Source organism: Colossoma macropomum, unplaced genomic scaffold, assembly GCF_904425465.1.
Source record: "Colossoma macropomum unplaced genomic scaffold, Colossoma_macropomum, whole genome shotgun sequence".
Lineage (NCBI taxonomy): Eukaryota > Metazoa > Chordata > Actinopteri > Characiformes > Serrasalmidae > Colossoma > Colossoma macropomum.
This window is the reverse complement of record NW_023494806.1, coordinates 3,500,250-3,523,923: the sequence shown is the minus strand read 5'-3', so window position 1 is coordinate 3,523,923 and position 23,674 is coordinate 3,500,250. Positions and strand designations below refer to the sequence as shown.

General features: G+C 40.6%; 1 protein-coding gene across 1 annotated transcript in view; it reads left to right on the top strand.

Annotated features, from left to right (window-relative positions):
- dgcr8 (DGCR8 microprocessor complex subunit) overlaps positions 1 to 18,576 on the top strand; it is a 28,589-nt gene extending 10,013 nt beyond the window's left edge. The window contains exons 4-14 of the mRNA XM_036598327.1: positions 3,127 to 3,269; positions 4,677 to 5,010; positions 6,739 to 6,936; positions 10,951 to 11,052; positions 11,160 to 11,258; positions 12,232 to 12,314; positions 13,225 to 13,325; positions 13,976 to 14,082; positions 14,193 to 14,320; positions 16,244 to 16,357; positions 18,006 to 18,576. Coding sequence (XP_036454220.1) covers positions 3,127 to 3,269; positions 4,677 to 5,010; positions 6,739 to 6,936; positions 10,951 to 11,052; positions 11,160 to 11,258; positions 12,232 to 12,314; positions 13,225 to 13,325; positions 13,976 to 14,082; positions 14,193 to 14,320; positions 16,244 to 16,357; positions 18,006 to 18,089 — 1,493 coding nt within the window. The 3' untranslated portion in view covers positions 18,090 to 18,576. The remainder of the gene's footprint in view (positions 1 to 3,126; positions 3,270 to 4,676; positions 5,011 to 6,738; positions 6,937 to 10,950; positions 11,053 to 11,159; positions 11,259 to 12,231; positions 12,315 to 13,224; positions 13,326 to 13,975; positions 14,083 to 14,192; positions 14,321 to 16,243; positions 16,358 to 18,005) is intronic.
- The last annotated feature ends 5,098 nt before the right edge of the window (positions 18,577 to 23,674 follow it).

The following is a 23,674-nucleotide window of genomic DNA, read 5'->3' as shown; positions in this document are numbered from 1 at the left end:
ACTTCAATTGAGTAAGTTAAGATTTCCTAACTTGAGAAAAGATTCTTAAATTAAGATCGGATTTGCTTCTGTAATACGAATTTGTGAAAAATTGTGAAAAACCTTATCTTGACCCATCATATCTTAAGACAAAAAGATAGGAAGTTTCTGTAATACGGCCCCTGATTATTAGCACATAAATCAAAATGCATAGAAAACAGTATAATATATGGATGTAACTTGTCAAGGTTTGTTTATGGCGCTGTCTCAAAGCAGGAAAATCCGGATCCGAGCCCCCCTGAGCCTCGCCAATGGCAACAGTGGCAAGGAAAAGCTCCCTAAGAGCAAGAGGAAGAAACCTTGAGAGGAACCAAGACTCTAAAGGGGAAACCATCCTCCTCTGGTCCACACGGGATAGCAAAATAACAACATGAGCAAGATGAATCAGGTTCTAGCAGTAGGGTAAATATTAAAATACAGAAAAGCAGGAGATGCAATGGCTGTGATTAAATAGTTTGAGTCTGTGCAGCAGCAGCATCATCAGGAGGGTCAGGTCATGCAGGTGCAGGTTTGCACAGCGTTGTAACTCGTATTTGCGTAATTGTAACTGTGTTTTAGTCTCTCAGTGCGCCAGAATTTCTCATAGGAGGAATTTTTAATGACGCTCTAATTTATAATGCCAGACTCTGCTCCAGGGGATGGCTTTTAAACCCTTTTCTCTCCTCGTGAGTTTTTATGCCTGGTGCTATAAAAGAATGCAAACACAAAGACCTACAGTGCATCAAAATGCATCCTGCAACTAATTGTAGTAGTATGAAGTATGAAGTCAATAGTATGAAGTACAAATTTTAAATATTCTGATCTTTATCTAAATAGCTGTTCAGCGTCAGTTTTATGAGTACAGTCTAAGCTGTTTTGTCTGTGGGGGGAAAAAAAAATGCCGTTTACGTAAATCTGCCCTATTTTTCACCTACGATAAAGATATAGTACGTTTGCTTTCCCTTGAACGTCTCTGAATCCTCTGAATTATGAGGTCGTTAAATACTCAATGTAAGCATTACTACACACAAGCTAAATGCAAGCCTACACTATGTATTGTACACTGCTATTACAATGACACCAGCTACTCCAGCTGTAGTCTGCTTCTGTCAAAGCCATTTTGATGAGATTGCCAGTCTTATGATGTCAAGTAAACGCATAGCATAGCTTGTTTTGCTTGCCCGTAGCATGTGTAAACAGCAGTATTCCCATTTTGGCTAATTAACCTTGTAATTCACATGACACCATGATGCTTAGGGGGGAAAATGTGTGTAGGGTGAAACGAAGGTAAATCCTTGGTTAACTACAGGATGCAATAGTGATCATTTCCCATAATGAAAAACAGTTTAGGGATTCTAATGTTAATACTGGATTTCGAAATCAACCGGAGGTCTGTCATGGGGCAGTCGTGGGCTGGAGGTTAGGGAACCAGCCTTGTGACTGGAAGGTCGCCAGTTCGATCCCCTGAGCCGACAGTACGTGACTGAGGTGCCCTTGAGCAAAGCACCTAACCCCCAACTGTTCCCCGGGCGCTGCGGATTGGGCTGCCCACCGCTCCGGGCAAGTGTACTCACTGCCCCCTAGTGTGTGTGTGTGTGTGTGTGTGTTTATGAGTGTGTATGTGGTGTTTGACTGCACGGCTGGGGTAAAATGTGGCGGTGAAATTTCCCCATTGTGGGACTAATAAGGGTCACTAAATTATTCGGCTGTGTTCACGTTACATGCCTTATTGCACAAATCCGATTTTTTGCTCCGATCTGATGTTTCTGACACGACGGTTCACACTCCTTTAGGTAAGGCTGTGTTCACAGAGCAGGTGGCCCAAATCTGATTTTCTCACCACATCCATTTTTTTGTTCGGCTGTTCACATTATCTTTTAAATGTGATCTATATGTGACATCAGTCTGAACAGATCAGCTCCTAAACCGACCCGCATGTGCAGAAGAACAGAGCTTCACGCGGCTCATCCAGAGGTAAACAATCATGATGGCCAACGAACGCCAGTCGCTCCCGGAGGATCAGCTTCATCTTCACCAGCATCACAGGAGCCATCATGAAGCTTCACTGACTGACAGCTGGGCTCATCACCCAGAATGTGTTCGAGCCGTAAAAAGGGCGCGGTCACTTCTTTGGTTCGTTTCCTCAGATTCTTTAAACTTTGCTTTCAGACTTTTAACTGTTCTTTGACGCTGCAGCCTCGTTCTCCTGCGGCCGCATTCAGACATTTCTTTCAAAATCTCTGAACATGGAGTGGTTGCGAAAAGTCTTTTCTAATTTTTTTTTTTTGTACAGAAATATCAGCCTAAATGTTTGAGGTCTCAGCAGCGCGAAATTATGACTAATGTTGAGTTGGATTGACGTAAAAGTTGCATAAATTCCGATCTGGCTGTTCAGACTGAGTCACATTGCTGCAGATCGCATACGTATCGGATGTCAGTACCACATATGAAAGCTTCTCAAATCAGAATTGAAAATGTCAGATTCAGTGTGTTTTTTGCTGCTCACACTGACACACAGACACACGTCTTTTATCTGCTTTGTGAACAAAGCCTTAAGTGACTCAAATCTGTCATTAATGTGATGAACCGGCGTCCTGAAATGAGCCGCACGAGCACGTCCTACTCAGTAACGTCACGTGAATGAATCACGTGCATCATCAGCACAAACTAACGAGCAGAACGAGCTTCGCTGAGAAGATAATTAACTCTGATCAGCTCTCAGCTTCATTATTAGAGCGAGACGAAGGAGAAAAAGGTGAGATGAGCTGCTTTTCCACCGTTTACAGGCTTTAACTTCTGTTCAGCACGGTTGCCATGGTAATGCTGAATGATGGCACACGCTCAGTGGGGGGAAAAGCACATGGATTCCGATCTGAGCATCACATTAAGGTCGAATGGCCACGAATCGGATACGTATCCGATCTAGAACCACATATGAAAATGGCTCAGGTCGGATTTGAAAAGATCAGATTTGTGTCCACACAGCTCTGAAAACATCAGATCTAAGTCACATTAGGGCAAAAAATCAGATTTGTGCCTCTTCAACCTGGTAATGTGAACGTACGTGTCCAGTTAATGTTAAATGGGGGTCTGGGTGTGTCTGTGCAGGTCGCGGGCGTCCACCCACAGAGCCTCTTCCTGACGGCTGGATCATGACATTCCATAACTCCGGCATTCCAGTCTACCTCCACCGGGAGACCAGGGTCGTGACCTGGTCCAGACCATACTTCCTCGGAACAGGAAGCATCAGGGTAAACAGCCTGTCTGGCTTATTCTCCCAAGGGCTCGACCCACAAGTCGTTCTCTGTTCAGATTTTAATAGCGTTTTTGTCTTGATTGGGATTTTAGAGTTAAAAAACGAGTCATTTCTCGAAAATTTAAAATGAGCAGACTAACGTGTGAAATTTATATTCTCATTTGTTCATTTCAGTGCCTCTTTTCTCAAAGCATCTTAAGCATAGTTTCTAAACAGGTTACGAATATAATCGTGGAGCACACCTGCACTGATGTTCACCACGACTTGGCAATATTTTGGTGGCCACGATTGTTGTTAACTTAGACGGAATCAGATCCAAAATGGGCACTGCTGTCCTCCAGTGCTTTGCAGGCCAATTTATAGTTAAATAAATAAATAAATGAGAAATATATGATCAGGACACTCAAACAGTATCACTCACTGCTGGATTAAAATCCCTTTATGACCTTCAAGGTCTGTGATTCTCCACCACCAGCTGGGAAACTACAGTGAACATCTGTGGAGGGTGTGTGTCATCACAGCATCCAAATGAGAGGCTTCATGAATTTTTGGGAAAAGGATGCACGAGCGTCACATTCTTGTGATGGAGATTTCCATTAGGGATTATCTAGCCTTTTTTATAGTTAATTTAAAAAAAGTGTTGGCTTTTTAAGTTAGTTTATTTATAAGTAATGAGAGAATGAAGGTGATATGTTCTCTAAAAAACGTTTAATGATTAGCAAATGATAGTGGTTAATTTTGGTGTTATAATTTATACAAAATTATATTTACTGAATAACAAATCATTGTTTGCCACCTAATAGCATGAGTGTAAACCATATTTAAGGAAACTGTCTTGTAATGTACCCTGCAGAGGTGAGCAGTATGATGATATTTTAACAATTTTTGTTATATTTGTCACAATAGTCTTTTCTAAGCATATTGTGGATGTCAGTACATAAAGAACACTGACCAACTGCATGTTCGATTACAAAGAGAGCATAATTAGCCCTGTTTAACTGGGTTTAGTGCAGCAGAATGTGAACTGTTGAATAAAAATCATTGCATTGATAGTATTTTTTTAAATGTGACACCACTGGTCCTTTTTTTTTTCTTTGTTCCAACTTATCAAACCTCAGAAAAACAAAATATCGTGAAAATGTTCTCAGATATTGAAATATTATATACCCTTAAACTCTAGTGCCATGCCATTTAACATAGCTCAGAAGGATCAAGGGAGTAATACCATGAGTAACTTGGTTCTTTGCTTCAAAAGGAAAAAGTTTGCCCATGAAATTTTCTTTGTCCTTTAATTTTGCTGCATGACTTATTAATATTTGACTGTGTTTGTATGACACAGGTCAGTGTCACTGCACCCCGCCATTGCTTTTGAGTTACATGCCTCTCATTTCTCCTATTTCAGAAACACGACCCTCCTACCAGTAGCATTCCCTGTTTGCACTACAAGAAGATGAAGGAACAGGAAGAAAGGGAGCAAAACGGAGAGGTTACCCCCAACACGGTGTCTCCGGTCAAGGCTGGGGAGATGGATTCGGACGGTGTGGAGAGTGCTAAAGAGCCCGACTCCACTGCCCCGGAGGAGGTCTCGGCTAGTGGATCCCACGAGGAGTCCGGCCCGGACCTGGCGGACTCGACTGAGACTGCAGAGGGGAAGGAGAGCCAGGGGAGTGAAACCGCTCAGGGCGCGTTAGGCCAGGTCAAAGCCAAGGTGGAGGTGTGCAAGGATGAGTCTGTTGGTAAGAAGGAGATGAAGATCTTTGAGAACGTTGGGGATTCTGACCAGCAATTTAGGTGTTCAGGCCAGTGTAGAGTGCAGTTTATATTTACAGATCCTGAAAAATGCCTGAAGTTTAATTTAATGATTCTAAATCTTTAAAAGGTTTAAATATACACACATCGATGAGACATAACATTATGACCACCTCTTTGTTTCTACACTCACTGTCCATTTTATCAGCTCCACTTACTATATAGGTGCACTTTGTAGTTCTACAGTTACAGACTGTAGTCCATCTGTTTCTCTACTTTGTTAGCCCCCTTTTACCCTGTTCTTCAGTGGTCAGGACCCCCATGGACCCTCACAGAGCAGGTACTATTTTGGTGGTGGATCATTCTCAGCACTGCAGTAACACTGACGTGGTGGTGGTGTGTTAGTGTGTGTTGTGCTGGTCTGAGTGGATCAGACACAGCAGTGCTGCTGGAGTTTTTAACTCTGCTGTGGGCAGCGTCCTGTGACCACTGATGAAGGACTAGAGGATGACCAACACAAACTGTGCAGCAGCAGATGAGCTATCGTCTCTGACTTTACATCTACAAGGTGGCCTGACAAGGTAGGAGTGTCTAATAGAGTGGACACAGTGTTTAAAAACTCCACCACCACGTCAGTGTTACTGCAGTGCTGAGAATGATCCACCACCCAAGTAGTACCTGCTCTGTGAGGGTCCATGGGGGTCCTGACCACTGAAGAAACAGATGGACTACAGTCTGTAATTGTAGAACTACAAAGTGCACCTATGTGTGTTTGTGTGTGTGTTAGACCTTTCAAAGCCTTAAAATTCTTAAACTTAAGGTATTTCTCAGGATGTACTGTACTGTGTCTCTAATTCATCCAGAATTTCTTACACAGGAAAAGTAGCATCGTCTATATAAACAAGTGATTTATCAAAAAAACTAATTTACCCTAAATACAGTTGATGAACCAAGATATATTTACTTAGTTAGTAGTTTTGTACTGGATAGGCCTGTCCCAAGTACTCCATAACCACCTGATCACAATTATTTGAAAAAAAATCAGTTATTTTATATTGTCGGTCATTTAAGCTGACTGCAGTTATTTCCCATGATTATTTTTCATATTGTATCCCAAGTGAAATGTGAAAATGCATGTTGAGACGAAATAAAAGAAAGCAGGAAACACATTAACGGAGACGGAGTTATAGGTTTTATGGAAACAACACAAGCTCAAAACACTAATGCTCAATAATGGTCTCAGAGATCTGCCGCCCTGCAGGGTTTAGTTTGTACTTAATCTAACACCTGATCCGGTTAGTGAAGGCCTTCAGGCTGTCTGAATAATAAAGCCAGGTGTGTTGGATCTGAACTTTCCAGGGCAGTAGATCTCCAGGACCAGAATTTGGCACCCTGCTCTATGGGAATGTTTTTGTATGTTTGCTCGTTAAACAGCTAATACAAATTTTTCTAAGTGTTTGTGGCCAAATTGTTGCCAAAATTCAGTCTTTGTTGAGTCATTTTAAATAGCATCGCAGCTGGTATTAATAAGGTCTTAGAAAGTCTTACAAAGAAAGAAAATCTGACCCTGAAAAAGGGAGTTTCTGTTGGTAGAACATTTAAGCGATTATTTTTGGGGTGCGTTTTTACGTACTGGTTGATTTGTTGGATTTGGCGTTCTACTATACCCATGTTTGATGCTTCATGTGCCGTATCTTCTTCTCTAATCCTCTTAGACATTGAAGAGTTTCGTAGCTACCTAGAGAAATGCTTCGACTTTGAGCAAGTGACTGTGAAGAAGTTCCGGACGTGGGCTGAGCGCCGGCAGTTCAACAGGGACATGAAGAGGAAGCAGGCGGAGTCAGAGAGGCCAATCCTGCCGGCCAATCAGAAGCTCATCACGCTGTCTGTGCAGGACGCCCCCACTAAGAAAGGTGAAAGGACGCGCACTGAGGCCGTCACTGTTGAATATAATAGAAGTCAAATTATCTTCTGATCGTTTTGACAATCAGGGTGATCAGAAGTTTAAAGATGAGCCAAACAATACAAATAGATTTAATAAACAGACCCAAACCTACTTATAGGAATGGCTCACCAGAATTTCAAATTTACTGTATTTTGGGTAAAGCTAACCATACACTAGAAGTAGAGCTGGGCGATATGGCCAAAAACGTTATCACGATAAACAAAATTCATATCGTTCGATATCGATACATATCGCGATAAATGTCAAATCATGATTTCTTTCACGTTTGAAGGCTGATTTTGCTCCTGGGGGGTTAACTGTGGTTTTAAACTATCACTTATGGTCCGATCATGACAAACACTCGGCCAACAGTGGAACATTTCACTAATCTGTCTCGGGACAGTGGGAGAAAGTTTCTGAGCTGTTTTTATCAGCTGGAAAAGCACAGCTGCAATTTTTGTAATAGTCATGATTTGAGAAAGAAAACAGATTATTTTTATCTGTCTGGTGACGAGCGCTCGGCTACCCCGCTACAAATGCTAAACGAGTGGCCAACAACAGCGCTGAACTCTTTAGTTTCTCAACAACGTCAACTCGGTTCGGTAGGTCACTGCTGTCACTCCTACCACATCCATGTCAGAGCAGATCACAGTATTCAGACACCAGCTAGATGACTGGGTTTCTCTGTGCTGTCGTAGAAGTTTAAGGGGTGAACCGCAGTATATCTGACGCTCGCTGTGTAAAAGCATTATCTGCAGTGTGAATCTCTCACACCAGTCACAGAGTCCTCCTTTTAGGCATGTTTAAACTGAAAGCGGTGATTTTGTGTCTTGTTTGATCTACAGTATCATCAATTCACCGTGTTGTGCCGGAGCGCTGCTTCAAGATAGCCAGCAGCTAAAAACAGCTAGCCTGGAGAGACAGCGCTCTCCCGCTCTCCAATGCCTCACAGCTTCCTCAGCTTACTTTCGAACAAGAACCCACTTCTTTCTTTCACTTTCGTTGTTCGAGAATGCACTAATACTAAAATATGACGCTTTGGCGCTGTAACACGGCGCTGTAGACGTGATTTAACACTGCTAAAGTTGTTAGGATGCACGGAAAGAGGTGAGTTCGCTGTAGGACAGTACAGTTACGCCACTGACCTCGTCACTCACACTCGGTCACAGGAGAACAGATCGCCGGTCGCTCCACTCAAACAGGGACTGTATAACTCCACATTTCAGCCGTTGCTAAAGTATATATGGCGACCCTTTTTTTTACTCGTGGCCCCCTCCCTCTCTAATCAAGTCGAAAAATTCGGAAGTGCGCCCTCTCCTGGTGACAGCAGAGTAGTGTCGCTTTCCTTGCAGTAGAAAATGCCACCAGGGCTTTCGCTAAAACGTGGAAGTGTGAGAATGGTGTATTATATCGAACATTTATCGAACCTGTCTTATCGCTCTATCGAGGAAAAGTTATATCGCAATACTTATCGTTTTATCGCCCAGCCCTAACTAGAAGACTTTAAAAAGACTCTGAAAAGACTTTGAAACGACTGAAGTCTGACACTCTCTCACACCTGAAGACATTCACAGAGTATTTAGTCACAAACTATGATTTTTGCAAAGACTCTGAATCTTGCAGGGTCACTGTTTGCAAGACTAGAACTAGACTTTTGAGAATATTTCCCATCATGCACTTGGTGGACAATTACAATCAGAGAAACCCCTTTTCCTCTTTCACCCTATAGTAGTACAGTAGTAGCTGGGCATGTAAAGATCTGGGGCTCAGCCCAGTTCACTGTAGAGCTGTATATTCTGGCAGATCATCAATTTTTTTTAATTAACCTGTAAAATGTGCAGTTACTTTTTTATTTAACATATAGATTTACACATCAACAAAACATGCAGCGATTCAGCGTTGTTTATTGGATATGATGACCTAAACCATAAAAAACTAACAAGCAAAATAAGAAACCGCTGTAACAGAGAGCCAAAAATGAAAAAAACTTGAAATATTAAAACATCCAGCTTAAATTTTTAGATTAATATGAGTATTGATTTCAGGCACTCATGCATGCTCTCTTTCTCTCTCTCTCTCTCTCTCTCTCTCTCTCTCTCTCTCCGCCCACTCACTCTCTAGCACGTTACTATTTGCATGAGCCAAGACTTAAAACTTATGATATCAAACACGGTTGATTTTGTCGCAGCGCCAAAACGAGAAAAAGACTGACTTAAGACGGCCGTCCTGACCACCTCACACTAAACGATTGAGACACGAGCGCAATGTGACTCCAGCAAGACTCTTATGATTTTATTCCAACATTGGATATTTGTCTGCAACAGTGAAATTGCTTCAAAAGTCGTTTGGTGTGAGGCCGGCATTAGGGGAAATTTTTATAAATGTGATTTTCGGTGATCCATTCCATTAAAAAAGTTATATATAACTAACGTGACTAAAAATGCATTTACATTAATGTATCCATCAGGTTCTGCTAGAGAGCAGTAGGAGAATCAAAAGTCTGCATTATAATCATGCAAATTGCCAAGTAGTCCTTGCCGATTCATTGAGAAGGCAGCTTTTAATTATCCTACCGGTCAAGTAATCGAGTTTAGTCATGACTATAGAATAGCCCCTAAATCTCACCGTGAGTGAATTGTTTAAATTCGGTATTTTTGCTGCAAAGTCCTTCAGCGTGGTTTGATGTAAAATGATCAGTTATAGAGAAACTAGATTTGTGCCCAGCGGTGGCGATGGGAACCAGGACGTTTTGTATGAAACAGTTATGAATGCACTGCCTGATGTCTGAGACATTGTTTTACAGTGGTTTTGTGAAAGGATTTTGGCCTAAAACACACCAGGGTCGTTCTACAGAAGCGTCCATTTTTGTGTCCCTAGCATTTACAGATATATTACAGTTAAAAACATGTTAGGGTTACAATTTATTTATATCTTAAAATAAAACAATGTTATTTTAACAGTTACACCTTCTTGAGCCTCAATTTAGCAACATTGGTTTTTAATTCAATCATATAGAATTCCAAGCACCACAGAAGAGCTCGTCCCCACAGTCATGTGTGAAGGCTGAGGCCATATTTTGAAGAAAAAAAAGTTTTTCTGCAGTTTTAACTACAATAATCTATAGATGACTATGGAATATATAAATTAAATGACAAAGAAAACAAATGCCAAATAAATATTAAATATATAATGAAAGTTGTGGTCCCCAGGAGTCGTGTCACTGGTGTTACCGCGTAACAAAAAATCTCTTATTTTGAAATAAAAGTCACACCGATGACATCACCTGACTTCCTTTTACCTGTTTTCTGAGGATCTCTGAAGAAAAGCACATGGTGAGTTCGCTGTGTCTTTCAGTTATCAGAGATTTTCTCATTCAGCTCATGATTTCATATGAAGCTTTTAGCTGAAGTCACTGGTGTGACCGACTTTATTCTGAGGTAATTGTGAAAAAATAGAATACAAATGGATTAAATTACATATTTTAGTGGATGTTCTATGATTGACAACATGTGGTTTGATGCTCTGTAGCAGTTATTTTGGAAAATGTGTTTTTCATTAAAATGTCTCTGGTGTTTCTTTATTATGTGTAACACCAATGAGGATCAGTTACACCAGTGACTCCTATGGAGAGACAGAAAAGTGGACGTTTCTGGAGAATGACCCATAAAACAAGCCGGTCATGAAGAAAGGTTAGGTGTAGGTTCGCTGGTCATTTTGGATAGAAAAAAAAGGCTAGACCTAAACTTACAGTGTGACCCCTGGTTCCTATCAACACCATTTTAAAGAAATCTGAGTTTGTATGTTTCTCTATGATGAACCATTTTACTTTATACCACTCTAAATGACTTTGTTTACATCTTAATGACTGAATTGTGCAGAACTTCTGAAAAACGTAGAAGGCCTTAACTGTTAGCTCCTTAACTGTGTGGAAAAAAAAAAAACAAAGGGTCATGATCTCATTCGTGGACCTGTCTTCTTTTAGAGTTTGTCATCAACCCCAATGGAAAGTCAGAAGTTTGCATCCTGCATGAATATATGCAACGTGTGCTCAAGGTCCGACCAGTTTACAACTTTTTTGAATGTGGTAAGTGCCACTCATTGTAAATATTTGACTGATTACCTCATTGACTTTGCACAGTGGCTTATTTTCTGTGATTTGTGCCTCATTTTCTGTTTTTTTTTAACCCACAGAAAACCCAAGTGAACCCTTTGGAGCCTCGGTCATAATAGACGGAGTCACATACGGCACAGGAACTGCAAGTAGTAAAAAACTTGCCAAGAATAAAGCTGGTACTTTTTGATTTACATTAATGTTGATGTTTGGTTATGGTTAAGTCTTTCTAGAAGACTTGAAACTGCATGTTTTTTTTTATAAAGAGTTTTTTTTATATAAAAGAACGTTTATCCCTTCTTTAGCCTCAGTTGGTTGGCAAAAGTCCAAGACAAGGTTTAACCTGGATTCAGAAAATTTAGTTAGTGTTGATTTCCCTGACCTAAATTAAACCAAGTCTTGGGCCCAGTCCCATTTCCTCTTTTTACCCCTACCCCTTGTTTTCGAGTGTCACCCTAACCCCTTGGAACTGAGTTACAGGGTAGTGGTTGAAATCTTCCCTCTGAAATGGGACCCTCAAATAAAAAGAGCATCACTTCATTAACAGCTACCAGCGCTGCTCTGTAGGCGACCCTGCCAGTCTGCAGTGACAGCAGAGGAGGGTAAAGTTCAGCTCCTCACTGCTGGGCTTTAGTTACATTTAGGGCATTATATGATCTTCAAAGGGGGGTATAAGACCACTATTTATTATCACCCACCCCTAATTCTTCAGTGATATGAAGCTGAAGTCACATATTCACCAGATTCTTGTTTGAATTTTCCTGTTCCACCTTAAATGGTGCAGCAGTTACATTCTGGTGCTTCAGGCGTCAGAACTGCTGGACTATTTAAGGTGGAACGGGAAAGTTAGCTAGCTAGCTACTGAGACATTAGCATACTGTTGGCAATTTTTTTATGCTTATTATGAAGAAAACGACCATAATACACTGAAACGACATTAAACTAAGATAATACAGTGGTTATCGTAATTTTTTAACTGAGAAAATTCTCACATTTGTGGGTTTCTTTGGTCTCTTGTTCTCCATCTTGCCAGTTTTTCTTTTTTTTTCATAACTCTCTGTTTGGAGTGTCTGAAAGACCTCCATTTGGAGGATCATGTAGCCCCAATTCATTATGCATATGTATTTATTTTGGTCCTTTTCTCTTGGGCAGCTCGAGCAACACTGGAGATCCTCATCCCTGACTTTGTGAAGCAGACGTCAGAGGAAAAACCAGTAGAAGGAGACGAACTGGAGGTACGGCATCACTGCACTGTGCTGTTCTTTTTCAGGGTGTAGCTGAGCCTAGTAGGAGTTGCATATTAATTGTTGGGTCGTTACAAAACTCTAGAGTTTAGAGACTTTAGAATGGCACAGTGGAGTTCAGCCTGTTCAGACTGGTTTCTTAGCAGCTCAGAAGCACTAAAGGTGCTTTCACACCTACCTTGTTTGGTGCTCACCATTAAAACTTTCTCTTTAGTGTGAACGCTCCACCCCGTACCCGGTCCATGCCAAACAACAACCGTGGGTTGCCAAAAATCGTGGGCCTCGGTCCGCTTCCAAGTGAAACATGATTGGTGCTATACTGTCTGCATAACCTGCCTTTTTAACACGCGACTCTTTACAGCAGCACAAACTGCTTCTACTAACAGCAGACGAGCAATAGCGAAGTATTTGATCGGTTCAATTCAGAACCGATGCATAGTGAAGCCTATTGATTGTAAAGTAAAGTTCAAATACTGTTTATTTTTATTATTCATACGGAAATACATGTTGATGTTTTCCATTTCAAGATAAAGAGGCCTTTTTTCAGAGGAGGAAAATGATCTGATTTTTTTTTTAGCAGCTCTTCAATGTTTATTGTCGCTCTCAGACAAAAACCTCGTATCTGCAAATTGCAAACTTTTCAGGAGAAGAAAAAACATTCTTCTTTTAATATAAGTTAATGTAAAAAGGTTTAATTCTAAGCAATTATGGACTATCTGTATTGCTCCATTCATCGTGAAACTTTCACAGCATGTAAAAATCAGCTGTCATGAACCAAATGCTATTTTGTTCAGACTGTGATGATATGCTTGTTAAAAGTGTCATGTAGAGTTCTGTTCTTGTTCACACTTTTCCATTTTTTTTTTAATGAATTAACCAGTTCTTCACATTTTCCTCCCAGTATTTTAACCATATCAGTATTGAAGATTCGAGGGTGTATGAACTGACCAACAAGGCAGGCCTGCTTTCACCTTACCAGATCCTTCATGAGTGCCTTAAGAGGTGAGCCTTGTCAGAATGTAGGTAACCTCTTGGGAAATGTTGATAATCCTGACTCTTACATCAGCTTGTGTTTCATCTTACTCAGTGAATTTGTGCATTAGATGAAACATTTTTTAATCTTCTGCTCTAGTCTTTTGTTGCAGTCCTGTGGCTCTTTAGTTATTTGGCATAATAATAATAATAATAATAAACTTTTCATCTTCAGCTCAAAGTGCTTAACAGACAGATGATAAAGCTTAACGGTAAAACAGCATGATTCAAAAAGATTCATCCAATTTCAAAATGATTTATTTCTCTTGCTAATCATTACAGAACAATGCAGTGAACTGTAAATGGTTTAAATGAGCATAAAGTTTATTATGTAAGTTTATTATGTAAGTGCTCAGTATGAACCTCCTCCAGCTTTCTGCTCAGGGGTAGCATCTCCTCTCAGACTGAGGGGAGCCATCTCCCTCTTTCAATTGGTATGTGATTGGTTCCTCGGCGCCTCATGGCTGTAAAAATGTGGCGCTTTGACGTCGGATGAATCTTTTTCACCCTGTACAAGAAATTATAAGCATTAATTCTGTTCTGTTTTTCTATGGCTGGTCAAAGACTCTTTATGCAACATTATCATCCCTAAAAAAAGCTGACTTATTATTTTTCCCCAGAAACCATGGGATGGGTGACACCAGCATCAAATTTGAAGTGATCCCAGGGAAGAACCAGAAAAGCGAATACGTGATGACCTGTGGAAAGCATAGCGTACGCGGGTGGTGTAAGTATAAATGCAACCACTACCAGTTTCAACAGGACTAATGATGCATCTTGATTGAAAGTATACATATTTTTACTATTCTGAGGTCTGTTTTCCTGTGTACTTTAAAGGTAAGAACAAGAGAGTGGGCAAACAGCTGGCCTCTCAGAAGATCCTCCAGATGCTGCATCCTCACGTGAAGAACTGGGGCTCTCTTTTGCGCATGTACGGCAGAGAGAGCAATAAGATGGTGAAAAAGGTAATACAGAAAAGAAACACTTGGGAATTAGTGCCACGGGCAGGCGTAAAGATAGGGAATTTGGGGTTATACTGTATTCTGCTGTATACTTTATGTATGTGCAGCTCAGTCTGCTATCAGGCCCTGCTCACACTTGGTACTAACACCTGTCCGAGTGACCTGATCGTAAGTGGACAGTGAGTCATATAGCTGTTTTAACTGGCATCTCCACTGATCACTTCAGAAAGGATTTTGTGACTGGAGGAAGAGTGTCACCCACATTTACTACGTCAGTCTCTCACTTTTTGTCATCTGACAAAAATGTGCGTTGAGTCCTTGTTTGTGTAAATGTACAGACTATTACAAATACTTAGGCTACGTTCACACAGCAGGTAAAGTGGCCTAAATCTGATTTTCTTGCCAAATTTTTATTTGGCTGTTCACATTATCTTTTAAATGTGATCTGTATGCGTCATCAGTCTGAACAGATCAGCTCCTAAACAGAGCCGCATGCACAAAAGAACAGAGCGTCACGCTGCTTCACGGCTCATCCAGAGGTAAACAATCACGACCGCCAACAAATGCCAGTCGCTCCCGGAGGATCAGCTTCATCTTCACCAGCATCACAGAAGCCATCATGAAGCTTCACCAACTGACAGCTGGGCTCATCACCCAGAATGTGTTCGAGGTCGCCGTAAAAAGGGCGCGGTCACTTCTTTGGTTCGCGTCCTCGGATTCTTTAAACTTTGCTTTCAGACTTTTAACTGTTCAGCTGGCCGCGTTCATCCATTTCTTTCAAAATCTCTTCGAACACAGAGGGTTTTGGATGAGCCTCTTCTAATGTTTTGCACAGAAACATCAGCCCAAATGTTTGAGTCTCAGCAGCACGAAATTATGACGAATGTGGAGCTGGTTTGACGTAAAAGTCTCATGAAAGTCGCATCTGGTTGTTTAGACTGAGTTGCATTGCCGCAGATTGGATACGTATCAGATTTCAGTACCACATATGAAAGCGACTCAAATCGGAATTGAAAATGTCAGATTCAGTGTGTTTATCTGTTCACACTGACACACAGACACACATCTGTGTCACATATGAAGAAAAAGCTTGGATTTGGGCCACTTTTACCTGCTGTGTGAACAAAGCCTTACACCGCGTGAGTAACTAGTGTAGCTTTGGTTAAGCTGATTATTGTGGTCATTCGTTGCTGTTGCTGACACATTGAACTCCTTCTCAGACCCTTGATTATATCACCCAAGTTGATGCTAATTAGGGGTGCCCTGATCATGAATTTTAATGGCTGGTTCTGATTCCTTTACAGCCAGTTTTCTGGCCTTTTTAAAAAGGAACACAGTGTGGGGTAATCTTAAATCAGTTACCTGTTTCAATAACATTAATTAAATGAAGTGCTACATGGAAAGTAAGAGGTCACTGGCCATTTAGCACAACGAGTCACGCGTAATTACATGCAAAAGTCTGCCTGTTTCAATTTCTGCTGATTCCGACTGTGGCTCCCTAATATTAGTGCCAGGTCGAAACAGGGTCTGTCTGAGTGACAGTACCTCCCTGGCTCCCTCATTACTGACCAAGCCTGTGATGCACAGTATAAGGACATATATCTATACATATTACTGCTCTCAGGACAAAACCTTGCATCTCCATTTTTGATGTTTTTCAGTTTTTGACAGAATTTGAAAATACCTGTTGTCTTTTACATCGTCTATCATTTTTATGATGAATGGACTAAGAGAAACGGCCCAGAATGACCTAGAAAAAAGTCTGGTTCCATTGACTTACATTAAAAGTAAGGAAGGTTTTTTCCTTCTCCTGTAAAGTTTCCATTTTGGAGACGCAAGGTTTTGTTCCAACAAGAGCGATATACTTGATTCAGATGGTTGACAGTCATTAATTTCTCTTTAATTCTGTTTTTTGCCCTCCTTTAGGAAAATTCTGACAAGAGTGTGATTGAACTTCAGCAGTACGCCAAAAAGAACAAGCCAAACCTCCACATTCTGAACAAACTCCAAGAGGAGATGAAGAAACTGGCTAAAGAAAGGGTAAGTCTGAGAGACACCAGTGAGCTGACTTCATTAACTTCATTACATTAAGTTCGTTTACACTTGGGCCTCTCACAGTCATGATATTGTAGCTGACAATTAATTTGCCATATTAAAAATCGTGGTCAACAGTCAACGTTTCCTGGCTGTCGATACTTAGTAGCTGGAGACACAGCTCTAATAATATCTGTCAGCAGAGCCGCAGAGCCACTGTTTCACACCAGCAGTTTCACTCCAGCAGGTTCAGGCCAATGGCATTCAGCGCATGTGTCGACACTTGTTTTGTTTTAGGTTAATCAACATTTCAGTCATTTTATGTGGGTTTCTAATAAATTTGTGATAAATTTGTGTTGGGATACCGTTATATTTTAAGTTTTTGGCTAAAACAAACTGGTTTGAAGGCATATAGAGATTCACAGGGTCAGTATTACACGAACTGCAGCTGAGGAGGCCTGGGTAAGCTAACTTAATTAACTTGCCCTTAATACGTGGCTTTATGTGTACACTTACATTACATGTACAGGTATAAAACTTTACCTTAAGCAGTTTAAACTGAGCATAATATTAAGTTTTAGGCTAAAACAAACTAGTTTTTGAACGTATCCCTGCTGAAAAACCCATAGAAACCATAGTGTTTCTTTTTGTTTCTGATGGTTTTGGTTTATGGTTTAACCGGTTAGCAATGGTTGATTTGAATACTGGCTCCCTTCCTGAATGGTAATATACACATCGACACACAACCAGCACACACAGTCGCTGTTTACATCAGAGACGTTATAAATGAAGAGACCGTCCACTGGTTGAAATACAAACTGGAAACGCTTGTAATGCTCAACTTTCCTATAAAGACTTTGTTTACATGAAACAGTCGCACTGTCCTACTGCATTTACACTGCTCTGGCGCGTCGACGCACCGCGACGTATCCCATTTGTTTTCAATGGAAAGCGCTGGTTCAGCCAGACGTAGCCATGCAATGCACAGTGGGTCTGGCGCGTCGAGTCTGGGGGATGCGGTGCAGCGGAAAGTTGAGCCGAGCTGAACTTTATGCAGATTAATCCGGCCAACGCAGTGCGTCTATGTTTATATTTATAATGAATAACATACTAAATTTGGTTTTTGATTAGAAAATCAGCACATTTATTAATTAAAATTTGACTTAGTTAACGTCCGCATGTGGCCAGTTGAAGGGGGGGAGTGCGTTCACGTCCATCGACGCGCCGTAGCAGTGTAAATCTGAGTAAATCTGCGGCTCTGCAGTCAGACTTTTCTCCATAGCTCGAGCTCAAATACACAAATATCACTGATATCAGACAGTTTGTTTTTGTAAGACCCATGATATCTCGCAATTAATGCGCTTTCTGCTTTCTGTCACATGTATTTGCCCCAACACAATAAATGAAAATAATTGTCATCAGCTTAAAAAATTGCGGTCACCACAAATAACTGAGATCAGGCGATTATGTAATAATTGAGACAGGTTTGTTTACGTTTTTTAATCTGTTACTGTTCAAAATGATTAATTTCTCAAAGCAGTTGATTCATTTGGTTCAAAGCCTCAGTAAGCCTGGTTTCTTTACTGATAACCTCACTTTCCTGACTATAATCACTAAAAGCTGTTTTTTCTTTGCTCTTTTGTTTTTTAAACAGGAGGAGACACGGAAGAAACCCAAAATGACTGTCATGGAGTCAGCTCAGCCGGGCAGCGAGCCCCTGTGCACTGTCGACGTCTAGCGACCCTCCATCATCCTGCTGACAGAAAAAAAACAGCACTGACCAATAGTCACAGACCTTACAGAAGGTGGTCACCATTACTGAATTATGCATTACGTTTTAGCAAAACGGCAATACTAGTTAGATTTTATCGCAGACACAATGACGCCATTCACTAGGCGTTTATTTTCCAGGATCTGTGGGGGTCATTTCAGTGATGTGTTCAGAATAAGATGAATGCACTTAGTGAGCAGTAGACTGAATGTCATCATGTACCTCCAGATGCATTCTTTATATGGGACTTTAAGGCGTCGTCAACGTTAGGGGTTGTTTATCGGGATGAACGAAGTGAGAGCGCCCACATGATTTTGAAGCAGATATTTTGTGTCCGAGTGACTATTTGCATTTGTGCTTGCAGTTGTGTTTTTAAGCTCTTTGGCTTTTAGATCTCGATTAATAAAGGATTCCTTATTGGAGTTTTTCTTTCCCTTAAAAATAAACAAAAAAACAAAAAAAAAATCAGCATTTCATTCTCACTCAACGAAACAATATGGCTTTTGCTAAAGCTGCCAAAGCCAGTGTGCACTACCTAAGACGTTAAAGGGGAATTCCATAGATTTTTCAAAATTCCGGTATAATTAAAGGGTTAAGATGTAAACAAAGTTATTCAGAGTGGTTTGCTGTGAAATGCTGCGTTCTAAAGAAACTGACTCAGAATTTTTCACAGTGGTGGTGATGGGAACCAGACGTCCACCTCTAAAAGCTCCCTCACATGAAATGGTTATGAAAACGCTGCCTGATGTCTGAGACACTGTTTTACGATTACAGGTAAAACAGGGTGGAGGGATACATGCAGGGTGTTGTGAGACAAAATAGTCCCCAGAGAAAACTTATTTTCTTTCTTATCACTATTTTACCATCAACAATCACTGGTGATTTCGATGGTAAATAAAATGTCTGTATCTGTGTTGTAGTCATGGTGACCCCTGGTTCCTATCACCACCACCGTAAAGAAACCAGAACCATTTCACACCAAACCACTCTGAATCACTGTGGAATACACTGGAATTCCCCTTTAAGCCATTTTTCTCATTTTAATGAAGATTTCGTTCTTTTACTTATTTGATGTGAGCCTGTGTGCTGCGACAGTAGTTCACTCTGTGAAATCCAGCTTGTTTTGTGGCTGTCACTGTACATAACCTTTGGGAGTGGACGTTAGGGTACTGAAGGACTTGTGGCCAGCTGTAGTGTTAATTTGCACGTTTAACTGCTAATAATTATTTTAAATGCCTGAATCCAGCAGCACAGTAGTTCTTGATTATTTCCGTGTTTTTCTCTATGGAGAACAAACTATTTAGTATGGCAGAAGGAATGAAAAACAACTTTCTTCTTCGTCAAATTGCCTTTTTTTTTTTTGGGAAATGCAGGATCAATACATATCAGTGGGCATGCAAATGAATCTGCTGCTCAGCCAAGCTAGCATCTTGCTTTCCGTTAGCACTGCAGAGAAATCGCAAGCACAAGGGCTTGGAGTACTGTAGTCTCTAGCGGAGGAAGCGTTGAGGAGACGAGATTTCTGGCGTTTTCTTTGTTACTTTTCTATTAGTTGTGGAGATCCTTATCGTACTCAGTACTATTGGTCAATAAATGTCACGATGCTCTTATGTAGGAAAATAAATGGGTTTTTAATGTTGCCTTAGTTGCATTATAGGGAGGAAAAAATGCATAAAAAGCCAAGCCTGTTCACTTGAGTCACTTGTGAAGCTACCTGGTGATGTATGTGCTGTGGAGTGAGAACATGCTTTGTTTATTATATTGGTATTTTGGAGAACGTACGTCTAGCATGAGCTTTTGTTTTGTTTTTTTGAGTTGTATTAACCCGGTCGAATACGGTATGTATACTTTTTGACGGTTGATTGTGTGTGTTGAGTTAACTTTTGCTATAGTGAATATATTTCTTACTCCGAAAGGAAATCCACGGAGGAAAAACAAAAAACGACATACAGGTTCTCCATACCTCGGAACAAATCCCAGTCGTGGCGAGAGATCCGATAGCTTAAGAAAAACAATATGAACCAAAGCTTTGTCTTATGCATTTTTATAGAATTACTGTAGATCGATGCATAGAGAATTTATCAAAATGTATATGTAGACATACGGAGCCCCTAAGGGGTAACATTGCGACAGTGTGTCCCCTCGCAAATAAAATGCGTCCCCTTGCAAAGGTTTTGTGTTCCCTCGCAAATTAATTGCGTCCCCTTGCAAATAAAATGCATCCCCTCACAAAGGTTTTCCATTATGATGCAACGGTTTGCATTCGCTTGCAAAAGCTGTGCTTTGCTTAAGCTCAGACATGAAGCAGCTCATCGAATTTTACGCTGATCTTGGACTGAAATATGAAGACATAGTGTCGCTTCTCAAAATCAGACATGATTCTGCTGTTAGTGACTCAAACTGAAACTGAGGTCGAAGGTCCTCTACAGTAACAGCTACATCTACAGAGAACAACTGCTGAATAAACTCAGCACAGACTGGCCAGACTGGGAAAACAGCTTTTAACATTAGCTATGCTAAAAACAGAGCTCTAACATAGGGGCCAATGTTGTTGGGCACCTCTGGTCCTACGTTTGCTCGCTGTCTGACGAGCATATATTTAGTGAGGGAACATGTTTGCAAGGGGATTTCATGATTATTGGACCAATAGAAATGCTCCAAAATTGATTGGAATGGAAGTCCCTTTCCACTAACTTACACTGAAAGTAAAGTGTTTTTGCCGTCTCCTATAAAGTTACTATTTTGGAGATGCATGTTTTTCTTTGGACAGTGATGATTTGTGAGGGAACGCAATATCATAATTTTTTATTTTTTTTTAACCACGGCCCCTCGGGGCTCCGTATAGGCATGGTACAAGTGCGAAGGTTAAAAAAAATAACTAAATAAATGCAATAACTGCTGGAACAAAATTACAGTCTGACACTGCGGTGCACTGTGACCTTGTGAAGTGCTTTTAGCTGGTGTGCTTGAATGTTTACTGCGTTAGTGTGGATTCCTCCCGGCTGTAGATGAGCACAGGACTGCTGCTGTTCCGCAGGATAGAATCGCTTCGAATGTGCTTCTTCTTCTTCACATCCACAGATTACTGCCTGTTCTGTCTTGTCTTGCCAAGCGTGTATTAGTTGTGTGGAGAAAACGTGCTTTTTAAATTATATATGTGTATATATGATTTTTTTGCTAGGAGTATCGCTGCCTAAAACTGAAAATAAAGTGACTCGTTATGTGACTTATGATCGCTGACCAACAGTGATTTCTTTATGCAACTAAAATAAACTTGTCATGACTACCTGGATGGTTCTTTCCTTTTTATTTATTTCTCTGCTGTACAAGAGAACTTAAAGGTACAAAAAGTGTTCCAAGAAGTAACTGAGACAGCTGAAGCCGGTTGCTTCCATATATACAAACCCTTAAAAGGGAATTTTGGCATTTTCAGACATTTCTGCATAATTCAGTTGTTGAGATGAGGAAGTATACACAAATATAGCCATTTTATTTAATATCCAAAACTTCCAGTGAACCTACACGAGTCTTCTGAGCTTATACATTAAATTTTGATGGTGAAATAGTGATAATAGTGAATTAAAAAGCTTTTTGGGGCACTGTTTGGCCTTGCAATGCACCATAAGTACCTCTCCACTATAAATTTATTCCAAAAAATATTTTTTTAGTGAAAACCTTCTCAAATCTTTCATAAAACTAAGTCTCAGGCAGCGAATTCATAAACATTTCAGGCAAGTTAGAAGCATTAAGCTCTTCAGACGTTTGGTTCCTATCACCACCACTGTGAGCAGTTCTGGCTCAGTAAGTTTCTCTAGAATGAAGCGTATCAAGTCATCTTAACAATTAAATTATGCAGAATTTTTTGAAAAAACTAATTAAATTCAACGTTAAACAAGCAATGCAGGTGCACAGAAATGTGACACAAACCCATTCATGACAATGTAGGTGCCCAAACAGGGTTCTCTGGTGCAGTTCCAAAGAAGAACCACTTTTCCTTAGATACCTATCTGGTGGATGGTTGAAGAACCATATTTGTAAATGTGGGTTTTATGAAGAACCATTTTCAGGGTTAAAAATTGCCACGTTATCTAAAGGTTCTGTAGCCATTGAAGCCAGAAACCATCAAAGAACCTTTTTTTCAAGAAAATAACCCAAAAATGCTAATGCTAACGCTAATGCATAAAAGGCAGGAGCTAATCAGCATCCTGCAAATGAGGACATGCTAACTAGCGCACACTAGCTTTCATTCACTGTTGGCCACATAAGCATTTTCGAGTCGAGTACTGCCAGAAAACTTACAGAGAGAATTCCCAGTCTGCAATGTCTTCCGGGTTTCTCAAACGCTAGAGGGCGCTCCCGAGCGAGTCCAAAATGACTGGGTTAAGATGGAGCATTTGAGCAAAATCATAGTTTAGAAATGTTTAAACAGTTTTAATGTAAAGGAATTCAATCATTTCCTGAACACAGAACAGCATAAAACATTTTAACACTGCTGTTATATTTTTAAGAGCTTTTAAACTCGAGTTATAGGAGTTTAAAATGGCACCAGAGCCGGTTTATGAGGAGCCTGGCTACTTCCTATTTCCCTTGTTATATCAAAAACAGGACTGCTAAACAGTACACAACTCCGGTCCTGGAGGGCCGAGATCCAGCACAGTTTGGAGGTTCCCCTACTTAAATTCACCCACTAAACCTGCCAACTAACAGATAAATGCAATCAGGTGTGTCTTAGTAGGCAGATCACCAAACTGTGCTGGACACTGGCCCTCTAGGACCAGAGTTGTGCAACCCTGGCTTAAATGATACGACTTCTGGGCCAAAGAAGAGAGATGTGTTCATCGTAGCTGGTCTACTTAGCCTGCCAGCTAACTTAGCATAAGCAAAGTTCAATGAATATGCCTGTCGGACCAAATGAGCTATGTTTTTTCAGCACTTTCATTAGTTAATACATCTTATTTCAGTGTTTTCTGGCTCATCGAGTTACAAAGCTAGCAGAAAGAAAGCCTTTGGTGAACATAAACTGGCATTTTGTTTTTTTTTCCTCCAGAAAGCTACTAATTCTGAATTCCTCCTGCACATTTAAGCGTTTCCCCTGCTTTTAAACTCTTAATAATTAGCTAATATGCTGAGTCAGCTGTGTTAGAGCAGGAAAACGCTGGAATACGGAGGCTGCACAGCACGACGTATCAGTTAGCCAGTTAAGCCTGGCCAATAGGATAAAATGACAGATATTCTTATTTGGACACTCATTACTTTGGGCTTAAAGGAGCATTCCAGCATTTTTCAACCTACTCTGCATCTACGACATCTGTACTGTACGGTTAATTACCATAATGACTTTGATGTGTTTCCAAATATTTAGTAAACAACAGAAAACCCACTGAAACCTGCTGATGCATCTGCCTGTTGGCTTCTGTAGAAGCCGTGTCATCGTCCTGTGATCCCAGTCATGCCCAAATTAGGAACTCCGGGTCTAAGCTGGTTTTCTAGGACAGAAATGAATGGCGTTTTCTAAAATCACTGCTGTTGCACCCTGTAGACGTTTTGAGGCC